The sequence below is a fragment of the Bombina bombina genome, chromosome 4, assembly GCF_027579735.1.
Source record: "Bombina bombina isolate aBomBom1 chromosome 4, aBomBom1.pri, whole genome shotgun sequence".
In the NCBI taxonomy this organism is placed as follows: domain Eukaryota; kingdom Metazoa; phylum Chordata; class Amphibia; order Anura; family Bombinatoridae; genus Bombina; species Bombina bombina.
In genome coordinates this window covers 614,421,110-614,434,059 of record NC_069502.1, presented here as the reverse complement: position 1 = coordinate 614,434,059, position 12,950 = coordinate 614,421,110, and the positions used below count along the sequence as shown (strand labels likewise).

The 12,950-nt window shown below is 41.3% G+C and overlaps 1 protein-coding gene across 1 annotated transcript in view; it reads right to left on the bottom strand.

Annotated features, from left to right (window-relative positions):
- Nucleotides 1-12,950, bottom strand: part of LOC128657700 (uncharacterized) — a 114,017-nt gene that overhangs the window by 63,198 nt on the left and 37,869 nt on the right. Inside the window, exon 8 of the mRNA XM_053712103.1 lies at nucleotides 3,045-3,247. Within this exon, the coding sequence (XP_053568078.1) occupies nucleotides 3,045-3,247 (203 nt within the window). The remainder of the gene's footprint in view (nucleotides 1-3,044; nucleotides 3,248-12,950) is intronic.

The window sequence follows — 12,950 nt, the reverse complement described above, 5'->3', positions numbered from 1 at the left end:
CCCCCCTTAAATAAACCTAACACTAAGCCCCTGAAGATCTTCCTACCTTATCTTCACCATACCAGGTTCACCGATCGATCCAGAAGAGCTCCTCCAATGTCTTGATCCAAGCCCAAGCGGGGGGCTGAAGAGGTCCATGATCCGCCTGAAGTCTTCATCCAAGCGGGAGCTGAAGAGGTCCATGATCCGGCTGAAGTCTTCTATCAACGGCATCTTCAATCTTCTTTCTTCAGGATCCGTGTTTATCCCACCGACGCGGAACATCCATCTTCACCGACGACTTCCCGACGAATGACGGTTCCTTTAAGGGACGTCATCCAAGATGGCGTCCCTCGAATTCCGATTGGCTGATAGGATTCTATCAGCCAATCGGAATTAAGGTAGGAATATTCTGATTGGCTGATGGAATCAGCCAATCAGAATCAAGTTCAATCCGATTGGCTGATCCGATCAGCCAATCAGATTGAGCTCGCATTCTATTGGCTGATCGGAACAGCCAATAGAATGCGAGCTCAATCTGATTGGCTGATCGGATCGGCCAATCGGATTGAACTTGATTCTGATTGGCTGATTCCATCAGCCAATCAGAATATTCCTACCTTAATTCTGATTGGCTGATAGAATCCTATCAGCCAATCAGAATTCGAGGGACGCCTTCTTGGATGACGTCCCTTAAAGGAACCGTCATTCGTCGGGAAGTCGTCGGTGAAGATGGATGTTCCGCGTCGGCGGGATGAACACGGATCCTGAAGAAAGAAGATTGAAGATGCCGTTGATAGAAGACTTCAGCCGGATCATGGACCTCTTCAGCTCCCGCTTGGATGAAGACTTCAGCTGGATCATGGACCTCTTCAGCCCCCCGCTTGGGCTTGGATCAAGACATCGGAGGAGCTCTTCTGGATCGATCGGTGAACCTGGTATGGTGAAGATAAGGTAGGAAGATCTTCAGGGGCTTAGTGTTAGGTTTATTTAAGGGGGTTTGGGTTAGATTAGGGGTATGTGGGTGGTGGGTTGTAATGTTGGGGGGGGTATTGTATGTGTTTTTTTACAGGCAAAAGAGCTGAATTCTTTGGGGCATGCCCCGCAAAGGGCCCTGTTCAGGGCTGGTGAGGTAAAAGAGCTTTGAACTTTTGTAATTTAGAATAGGGTAGGGCATTTTTTTATTTTGGGGGTCTTTGTTATTTTATTAGGGGCTTAGAGTAGGTGTAATTAGTTTAAAATTGTTGTAATTTTTTTCTAATGTTTGTAAATATTTTTTTATTTTTTGTAACTTAGTTATTTTTTATTTTTTGTACTTTAGTTAGTTTATTTAATTGTATTTATTTGTAGGAATTATTTAATTCATTTATTGATAGTGTAGTGTTGTTTAATTGTAGGTAATTGTAGGTATTTTATTTAATTTATTTATTGATAGTGTAGTGTTAGGTTTAATTGTAACTTAGGTTAGGATTTATTTTACAGGTAATTTTGTAATTATTTTAACTATTTTAGCTATTAAATAGTTCTTAACTATTTAATAGCTATTGTACCTGGTTAAAATAAATACAAAGTTACCTGTAAAATAAATATTAATCCTAAAATAGCTATAATATAATTATAATTTATATTGTAGCTATATTAGGGTTTATTTTACAGGTAAGTATTTAGCTTTAAATAGGAATAATTTATTTAATAATAGTTAATTTATTTCGTTAGATTTAAATTATATTTAACTTAGGGGGGTGTTAGTGTTAGGGTTAGACTTAGCTTTAGGGGTTAATACATTTATTATAGTAGCGCTCAGGTCCGGTCGGTAGATTAGGGGTTAATAAGTGTAGTTAGGTGGAGGCGACGTTGGGGGCGGCAGATTAGGGGTTAATAAATATAATATAGGGGTCGGCGATGTTAGGGCAGCAGATTAGGGGTACATAGGGATAATGTAGGTGGCGGGGGTGTACGGAGCGGCAGATTAGGGGTTAAAAATAATATGCAGGGGTCAGCGATAGCGGGGGCGGCAGATTAGGGGTTAATAAGTGTAAGGTTAGGGGTGTTTAGACTTGGGGTACATGTTAGAGTGTTAGGTGCAAACAATGGGGCTGCGTTAGGAGCTGAACGCAGCTTTTTTGCAGGTGTTAGGTTTTTTTTCAGCTCAAACAGCCCCATTGTTTTCTATGGGGGAATCGTGCACGAGCACGTTTTTGAAGCTGGCCGCGTCCGTAAGCAACTCTGGTATCGAGAGTTGCAGTGGCGGTAAATATGCCTGTACGCTCCCTTTTTGGAGCCTAACGCAGCCATTCTGTGAACTCTCAATACCAGAGGTATTTAAAAGGTGCGGCCAGAAAAAAGCCAGCGTTAGCTACGCGGATCGTTACCGACAAAACTCTAAATCTAGGCGTCAGGGATTTAAAGGGGCTGGACTTCAAGATTGTCATATGACACACACGTTAATTGGATGCTCACTGGAATTGTCATAAAAATAATAAGAAAAAAAAGTTCATCCAAGTGGGCCGGCATAACATTGCAATAGAAGCATTACTATAAGAACTAATTTAACCCTGTCACAGATGGATTAAAAACAAAAAAGGTACACATATAATTTTTTAATGGCAAAGATTACATATATGGCATTTGATTAGTTAACGCTCAAGCGGGAGCAATAAATAACTCTCCACTTCCAATCTAGCCCTATGAGTTTTAAAGTGGGTATTAGGAGCACGGGGTATTAGAAAAAGTAAGTTACAGCGCATCCTCATTAGAATTGATCAGTTAAAGTCCCTGTAAAATAATTCTTAGATTCCGGACCTGATTTTAAAACATGTAAAGTTTACCATCACTTTAATTCCAGCAGGTACAGAAGGTTTTTTCAATAGTGGATCAGCATTTTATTTTTATTTTAAAAGACAATCCAACATTGATTTAAGTCTTATGATAATTTTGCAAACCATTGTGATAGGAAGTGGCTTTTTTAACGTTGGATGTTGATGTTAATAACTAATTTGATTGTAGACCTTGTTTGTGGTTTGAAATACCTGAGTCATGTGATTGTTTCAATAGTGCCCGCTCACCTGGACAAAACTGCTGTTTCTGCTGCAGTCTCAATTAACCGATGACGCAGAGTTATCAACTCAAGAATCTTGGAGAATGTGTCCAACACAAAAACTGGTCTTGCTCTGCTTTGTCTTTTTTCTTCATCTGTTTCGGACTCCAATGCAGACAGGCAAATTTCTCTTATTAACAAAGGATCTTCAGCAACCACGTCTTCAAATAACTGTCATTCAGGAAAACAGTAAGCAAACAGCACTAGATAATAGTCTTAACAATTATATTTTAAAGGCAGGCTACTGTGGTAATAATAGTTGGCAAACTCAGTCCATGTAACCAATGTAACCAATTTTAGAGTAAAAAAGAAAAGAGTATACTTATAACTAGCAAGTAGGTAAGCAAAGTTGATCAAGACAGCTGTAATAATATAATGTAATGGATAAACATTCTATAATATCATTTTAACTGTTCCATCATGCTACTGCTATCTTGATTAATAGACACACAATGACTGAGTATTGATATGAAAGTGAAAATATAGATTAAAGGGACAGTTAAGTCCAAAATAAACCTTCATGATTCAAATAGGGCATGTAATTGTAAACAACATTCCAATTTTCTTTTATCACCAATTTTGCTTAGTTCTCTTGGTATTCCTAGTTGAAAGGAATACCTAGATAGGCTCATATGCTAATTTCTTAGACCTTGAAGGCCACCTCTTATGTGAATGCATTTTGACAGTTTTTCACCACTAGAGGGCATTAGTTCATGTGTGTCATATAGATAACATTGAGCACGTGAAGATACCTAGGGGAGTAAGCACTCATTGGCTAAAATGCAAGTCTGTCAAAAGAACTTAAATAAGGAGGCTTTCTATTGCATACATATTTTGATTTCACTGTCTTTTACTGCCCCCATGCAGCCCTTAAAAAGCATTAAATATTATATAAGATATAATCACAATAAGAGAAAAGCTTACAGACAGCTCATCATAAAAATAACATTGATAAGTGCCAGAAAACAAGTGACCAATGAAAGTGAGTAATAAGAATGTTCAAAATGTAGCCAGTCAGTATGCAGAAACCTTTCTTTTAAGTCTTGTATTTACATTAAACTCATGTTGTCTTTGGAATAAGACAACATGATTTCATCATATACACTAGAATAACAGGAGGCAGGGAGCTTAAAGGGACACTGAACCCAATTTTTTTTCTTTTCATGATTCAGATAGAGCATGCAATTTTAAGCAACTTTCTAATTTACTCCTATTATCAAATTTTCTTTGTTCTCTTGCTATCTTTGTTTAAAATTTAAAATGTAAATCTTAGCAGCCAGACCATTTTAGGTTCAGCACCATGGATAGCGCTTGCTTATTGGAGGCTGACATTAACCCATCAATAAGCAAGCATAACCCCAGGTTCTCAACCCAAAATGGGCCAGCTCCTATGCATCACATTTCTGCTTTTTAAATAAAGATTGCAAGACAACGAAGAAAATTTAATAGGAGTAAATTCGAAAGTTGCTTAAAATTGCATGCTCTATCTGAATCATTAAAGAAAAAAAAGAAAATTTATGCTTACCTGATAAATGTATTTCTTTTTTGACACGATGAATCCTCGGATCATCTTAATTACTAATGGGATATTCACCTCCTGGTCAGCAGGAGCCGGCAAAGAGCACCACAGCAAAGCTGTTAAATAGCTCCTCCCTTCCCTCCCACTCCAGTCATTTGACCGGAGTTAAGGATAGAAAGGAAAAACCAAGGTGCAGAGGTGTCTGAAGTTTATAACAACCCACAACCTGTCTTACAAGAACAGGGCGGCCATGGACTCATCGTGTCAAAAAAGAAATAAATTTATCAGGTAAGCATACATTTTCTTTTTTATGACACGCTGAGTCCACGGATCATCTTAATTACTAATGGGATTCAATACCCAAGCTAGAGTACACAGATGATACGGGAGGGACAAGACAGGGAACCTAAACGGAAGGCACCACTGCTTGAAGAACCTTTCTCCCAAAGGTGGCCTCAGAAGAGGCAAAAGTGCAGCCTTGCCAATCTGATCCACAGAAGCTTCATTTTTGAATGCCCAAGAGGAAGCAACAGCCCTCGTGGAATGAGTCGTAACTCTCTCAGGAGGCTGCTGTCCAGCATTATCATATGTAAACCATATGATACTCTTCAGCCAAAAAGAAAGAGAAGTAGCCATAACTTTCTGTCCCTTATATTTTCCTGAGAAAATCACAAACAAAGAAGAAGACTGATGAAAGTCCTTAGTCGCCTGCAGGAAAAAACTCTAAAGCACGGACCACGTCCAAATTGTACAGAAGTCGTTCTTTCTGAGAAGGATTAGGACACAAAGAAGGAACAACAATCTTATGATTAATGTTCCGATCAGAAACAACCTTAGGAAGAAATCCTAATTTAGTACGTAAATCTACCTTACCTGAATGGAAACTAAGGTAAGGAGACTCATACTGCAATGCCGAGAGCTCTGACACTCTACGAGCAGATGAAATAGCAACAAGAAATAAAAGATAAGATTTCCAAGATAACAATTTAATATCTAATGAATGCATAGACTCAAACGGAGCCCAACTAAATTAAGACTGGATGAGTAACTGTCTTGAACACAGGCCTAATCCTGACCAAGGCCTGACAAAAAGATTGTACATCTGGGACATCCGCCAGACATTTGTGTAACAAAATAGATAAAACCGAGATTTGACCCTTTAGGGAACTTGTCGATAAACCTTTCTCCAAACTTTTTTGGAGAAAAAGCAAAATTCTAGGAATCCTAATTCTACTCAATGAGTAGCCCTTGGATTCACACCAATAGAAATAATTATGCCAAATCTTATGGGAAATCTTTCTAGATACAGGCTCGTAAGTCTCTATGACCAAGTCAGAAAACCCCCCGCTTGGATAAAATTAAACGTTCAATCTCCAAGCAGTCAGCTTCAGAGAAACTAGATTTGGGTGAAGGAAGGGCCCTTGATTAGAAGGTCCCTCCTCAACGGAAGTCTCAAAGGTGGCAGAGATAACATGTTCACCAAATCTGCATACCAAATCCTGCGAGGCCAAGCAGGAGAAAAGAGGATCACTAACGCCCTCTCCTGCTTGATTCGAGCAATGACCCGAGGAAGAAGCGCAAACGTAGGAAATAGGTATGCTAGACTGAAGGTCCAAGGGACCGCCAGAGCATCTATCAGTTCCGCCTGGGGGTCCCTGGACCTCGACCCGTATGGGATCTTGTTTGTTGTAATGATGGTGCCTGGACTAGGGTGTCGACCACATAGGGCGCCACTGCAATGTCCCATAAACAAAGCACCACTAACAGTGATCCCAGAACCTCTGTGAAAATTCTGGAAGCAGTGCCAAGACCAAAAGGAAGAGCCACAAACTGGAAGAGTTTGTCCAGAAAGGCAAATCTTAGGAACTTAAACGTCCTTTAAATCCACTGTTGACACAATTGACCCTCTTGGATCAAAAGGAAGAATGGAACGAATAGTATCCATCTTGAAGGACGGTACTCTGAGAAATTTTTTAAGGCTCTTGACTGCCTCCTCTTAAAATTGGTCTGAAGGTTCCCTCTCTTTAAGAGATTGGAATAAAACCCCTGACCCTGTTCCTGTACTGTAACAGGAACAATCACTCCCAGGTCTGAGAGGTCTTTTACACAGTGTAAGAACGCCTCTCTTTCTGTCGGGTCTGCAGATAATCTTGAAAGTAGAACCTGCCTCTGGGAGGAAAACCTTGAACTCCAGACTGCATCCCTGGGACACTATGTCTACTGCCCAGGGATCCTAAATATCTCGAACAGGGGCCTGACCTTCATGCTATCCTTGATTCAATGGCAAGCTTCTAGGACTGACTTCCCCTATTCTAAGACTTATTGGGTTTTCTATAAAGGCATAGACTTCTCCTGCTTGGGAGAAGGAGGGAAGGACTTCCCTAAAATTCTCGAAAGAACCTAAAATTCTCTCTGACGTTCGAACGCTTATATATCTTATCCTGAAGATGAAACATCCGCAGACCAAGATTTTAACCATACTGCTCTGTGGCTAATATGGCAAAGCCTGAGTAATAGCTCCCAGCTTAAGAAAACTCTGAGTTAAAGGAGTTTACAAACTTAAGGGCAACTATTCTATCCCTACGAGAGGGATGTCTGTTCAACTGAAACAGATAATGCATAAAACCAATACACCACCGAACTGGCGACAGATGCTATACCAACCGCAGGTTGTCAATGTAAACCCCCTAACTTCCGATCATAGGGTCCTTATCCTGCATAGCATCCAAAAGGAACTACTATCCCCCCTCTGGCTTCTTGATAGAGTCTTGATAGAGAAAACATCCTCTTAAATATAGGGAAGGAGAGCAAAAGGGATACCCGGTCTCCCATTCCTGAGCAAATATCTGTATAACCCTATCTGGTACAGGAAATACTTCTACCATGAAGGGCCCATATACTATAATTTATTGGAATCTCTAGGATCAACTACTCCGGTAGTAACAGAGTCATCCAAGGTAGCTAAAACCTCTACAAGTTATAATTGGAGGTATTCAAGCAAAAACTGAAGGAAAACAACCTCAGTATCAGATAAAGGTATTACCCCATCTGAATCTGAGAATTCCCTTTCAAATGCTACCTAAGTATCCTCCTCTTCCAAGATACATGTCCTTTTTGTATTTTTTCCTACAGAGGGAAAAATCAGGTAACTCCAGGTGGAGTAAAAGCACAGGGCACTGCATGTCAATCTGCAACTATTCACTGCTCTCTGGTGTTTTTTACTCTCCTGTAACTCTCTTCTGGTACGTGAATAGAGACCCTGTCAATCTGCAACTATTCACTGCTCTCTGGTGTTTTTTACTCTCCTATAACTCTCTTCTGGTACGTGAATAGAGACCCTGTCAATCTGCAACTATTCACTGCTCTCTGGTGTTTTTTACTCTCCTATAACTCTCTTCTGGTACGTGAATAGAGACCCTGTCAATCTGCAACTATTCACTGCTCTCTGGTGTTTTTTACTCTCCTGTAACTCTCTTCTGGTACGTGAATAGAGACCCTGTCAATCTGCAACTATTCACTGCTCTCTGGTGCTTTTTACTCTCCTGTAACTCTCTTCTGGTACGTGAATAGAGACCCTGTCAATCTGCAACTATTCACTGCTCTCTGGTGTTTTTTACTCTCCTGTAACTCTCTTCTTGTACGTGAATAGAGACCCTGTCAATCTGCAACTAATCACTGCTCTCTGGTGTTTTTTACTCTCCTGTAACTCTCTTCTGGTACGTGAATAGAGACCCTGTCAATCTGCAACTATTCACTGCTCTCTGGTGTTTTTTACTCTCCTGTAACTCTCTTCTGGTACGTGAATAGAGACCCTGTTAATCTGCAACTATTCACTGCTCTCTGGTGTTTTTTACTCTCCTGTAACTCTCTTCTGGTACGTGAATAGAGACCCTGTCAATCTGCAACTATTCACTGCTCTCTGGTGTTTTTTACTCTCCTGTAACTCTCTTCTGGTACGTGAATAGAGACCCTGTCAATCTGCAACTATTCACTGCTCTCTGGTGTTTTTTACTCTCCTGTAACTCTCTTATGGTACATGAATAGAGACCCTGTCAATCTGCAACTATTCACTGCTCTCTGGTGTTTTTTACTCTCCTGTAACTCTCTTCTGGTACGTGAATAGAGACCCTGTCAATCTGCAACTATTCACTGCTCTATGGTGTTTTTTACTCTCCTGTAACTCTCTTCTGGTACGTGAATAGAGACCCTGTCAATCTGCAACTATTCACTGCTCTCTGGTGTTTTTTACTGTCCTGTAACTCTCTTCTGGTACGTGAATAGAGACCCTGGCAATCTGCAACTATTCACTGCTCTCTGGTGTTTTTTACTCTCCTGTAACTCTCTTCTGGTACATGAATATTTACATAGAGCAAATGATTTTAGTTTGTTAATTTAGTCCTACATCTGTTGTACTGTTATCCAATGTGTTATTTCTAATGTTCATTTAATTGCCATGTGATGTTCAATCCTTATCTATACTTGCTATTATTCTAAAATGTATAGCTGTCTTATTCCATAGAATTAACCTCCCCCAAATTTTATTGTCTGTTTACTTAACATCTCACCCTGACCAGACCAGAATCTAACTTTCCAATTGGCCTTTCCAATTGTCTTTGATTAGCAATCAACTAAATTTAGTGGACTCAGCTGACTGCCCTCCCTGCATATATTTCACACCAGTCTGGCCTGTGCATTGCACTGGCCTGTGCATTGCTATAACAACATATGTTCACATTTTCAAAGTGAACATTTTATAAGTGATTCACTAGCAATAGAATTATACAAGAATTAAGTGAACATTTTATAAGTGATTCACTAGCAATAGAATTATACAAGAATTAAGTGAACATTTTATAAGTGATTCACTAGCAATAGAATTATACAAGAATTAAGTGAACATTTTATAAGTGATTCACTAGCAATAGACAATATACAAGAATTGAACAAGGATTGGGCAAGGGGCAAGACACAAGGCAAGTACCTTTGTAATATTATGTTTGATATACCTTACTGTTTTCAAATGCAATTGCTACTGTAATACTGTGTCTTATGTGTTTAACTGGTTCCCTCTTTTGTAAAAATGCCTAATATCTTCTTAATCCTTTTTGCTGCCTTTTGTCTCTATAGCAAATTACTTTATTCAATTACTCCTTCTCCCTCTCCACCTGCACTGTTCATTAGCCCATCTCTCTTAAACTCACATAACTTTTGTACTCATGAACTTTACCTATTCCTAAACACTCTCTCTCCCCCCTGCACCTTGTCTCAAAAGCAGTCTCACTACTGCAAATCTGTATCTCATCTTATGTCACTCTCCCTCTTGCTTCTACTAACTGCTGGTGACATCTCCCCTAAACCTGGTCCCCAACAACTACCTAGCCATGCACATCCATGTATACCATCCCACAGACTCAAAAAAAACAAAACTCTGACAACCTTACTCACATTCCTCTTGCATCAAAAGCCACTTCCCCTTTCACTTGTGCACTTTGGAACTCTCACTCTGTTTGCAACAAACTCACTTATATACATGACCTCTTTATCTCCCACTCCCTCAACCTTCTGGCCCTAACAGAAACCCAGCTCTCTCCCCTAGACACAGCATCCACTGCTGCTCTGTCACATAGGGTCTCTTTCTATTCGTGTCACAGTCATATACCGTCCTCCTGGCTCCTCAACTCAATTTCTAGATCACTTGGCCGCATGGCTACCTTATTTCCTTTCCTCAGACACCCCTTCCCTCATTCTTGGTGACTTCAACATCCCTCTTGACAATCCCACTGCCTCCTCTGCAAAATGACTTCTGCAACTCACTTCCTCTTTTGGTTTGTCACAATGGACTGATTCTCCCACTCACAAAGATGGTCACTCCCTTGACCTGATCTTTAGCTATCGATGCACCCTCTCAAACTTCACAAACTCCCCGTTTCCTCTTTCTGACCACCATCTACTTACTTGCAACATATCATCCCTCCCTACAACTCTCCCTCCTTCTGCTCCTCACACCAAACTTCACAGAAGCATTACGTCATTAGATCAACAACAGCTCTCTAATTCCCTCAAACCTCTCCTCTCATCCTTCTCCTCCTTTTCATGCCCTGACCAATCTGTCTGCCACTATAATTCCACCTTTACATCCGTCCTTGACAATCTCGCCCCTCTTACCATAGCTCGGAAATAAAACATTCATCCTCAGCCCTGGCATACTCCTCTGACACGATACCTATGCAGATGTTCCCGTACTGCTGAGTGGCACTGGAGGAAATCTAGGAGTTCAGCTGATTTTCAACACTACAAATTTATCTTGAACTCTTACTACTCTGCCCTTAATATCCATAAGCAACACTACTTCTCTACTCTTATCTCTAATCTTTCTTCAAACCCAAAATGTTTGTTCTCCACTTTCAATACTCTTCTCCGCCCTCCCCCACCTCCTAATACAACTTCTCTGTCAGCTCAAGACTTTGCCAACCACTTCAATAACAAAATCAACTCCATCAGAAATGAAATCAGCTCTCAACATAATTCCATTCTCTCACCCCCTCAAATGCTCTCAATCAACCACAACCCACATAACCTTAAACTTAGCTCATTCTCCCCTGTTACTGAGGAAGAAGTTTCGGCACTTATACTGCGCTCTCACCTCACTACCTGTCCCCTTGACCCTATCCCCTCACAGCTACTCCCCTCCCTCTCTGCCACCCTTACCCCTATACTCACACACACTTTCAACCTCTCCTTCAGCACCGGTATATTTCCCTCATCGCTGAAACATGCACTGGTCACACCTATCCTCAAAAAACCTTCCCTTGATCCTACCTCCCCATCCAACTACCGCCCTATTTCCCTCCTCCCTCTTGCATCAAAGCTTCTCGAAAAACTAGCTTATTCACGCCTATCCCATTTCCTTACAATAAACTCCCTTCTTGACCCATTGCAATCTGGATTTCGTCCCCATCACTCCACAGAAACAGCAATTGTTAAGGTTACCAACGACCTACTTACAGAAAAATCAAAAGGCCACTTTTCTCTGCTTGTTCTCCTTGATCTGTCCACAGCCTTTGACACTGTTGACCACCCTCTCTTGCTCCAAACCCTCCAATCCTTCGGCATATGTGACACAGCCCTCTCGTGGCTCTCTTCCTACCTGTCAAACCGTACCTTTAGTGTAGCCTTCTCTGGGGCCTCCTCTGCCCACGTCACCACTTTCTGTTGGAGTACCGCAAGGCTCTGTCCTCGGCCCCCTTCTCTTCTCAATCTACACGTCATCACTAGGTTCCCTAATAAAGTCCCATGGTTTACAATATCATTTGTATGCCGATGACACCCAAATCTACTTCTCTGCACCAGACCTTTCTCCTTCCTTGCTAACCCGTGTCACTAACTGTCTTTCTAACATCTCCAACTGGATGTCCTCTCACTACCTCAAGCTAAATCTCTCCAAAACTGAGCTCCGTATTTCCCCCCCTTCTTCAACACTCTCCACCCCCAATCTCTCTATAACTGTCGACAACTCCATCATTACCCCTACCCCGCATGCCCGATGTCTCGGGGACACATTTGACTCAGATCTTTCTTTCACTCCTCACATTCAGTCTTTGGCTAAAGCCTGCCGCTTCCACCTTAAAAACATCTCTAAAATTAGACATTTCCTTACACAAGACACAACTAAGATTTTAATCCACTCTCTCATCCTCTCCCGCCTCGATTACTGCAACTCTATCCTCTCTGGTCTCCCCACCTACCGCCTAGCTCCTTTACAATCCTTAATGAATGCCTCTGCCAGACTCATCTTTCTTACAAGTCTCTCTTCATCTGCTGCACCTCTCTGCCAATCTCTTCACTGGCTTCCTCTTGCCTCTAGGATCAAACACAAAATTCTCACTCTGACATACAAAGCCCTCAACTGCACTGCTCCCCCCCTATATCTCAGACCTTGTCTCCAGATACTCTCCCTCCCGTCCCCTTCGCTCTGCTCACGACCTCCTACTCTCCTCCTCTCTTGTCACCTCATCACACTCCCGTTTACAGGACTTCTCCAGACTGGCTCCCATCTTGTGGAACTCTGCCTCGCTCCACAAGACTCTCTTCTAGTTTTAAAAGCTTCAAGTGCTCCCTAAAGACTCTATTGTTCAGGGATGCATACAACCTACGCTAACCTTTCTTTATACCAGTTCCTCTCCTTCATTGCTATCCCCTGAACCCCCCTAGCATGTAAGCTTAAGAGTCCAGCTGTTTGTTGAACACCTTCTCAAGAGCTGACTACAACAGTGCAACTCTTGGCAGGGCCCTCTACCCATTTGATCCCTATAACTGTTTTTTTGTACTCCGCCTTTGTTAATAGCGCTGTGGAAT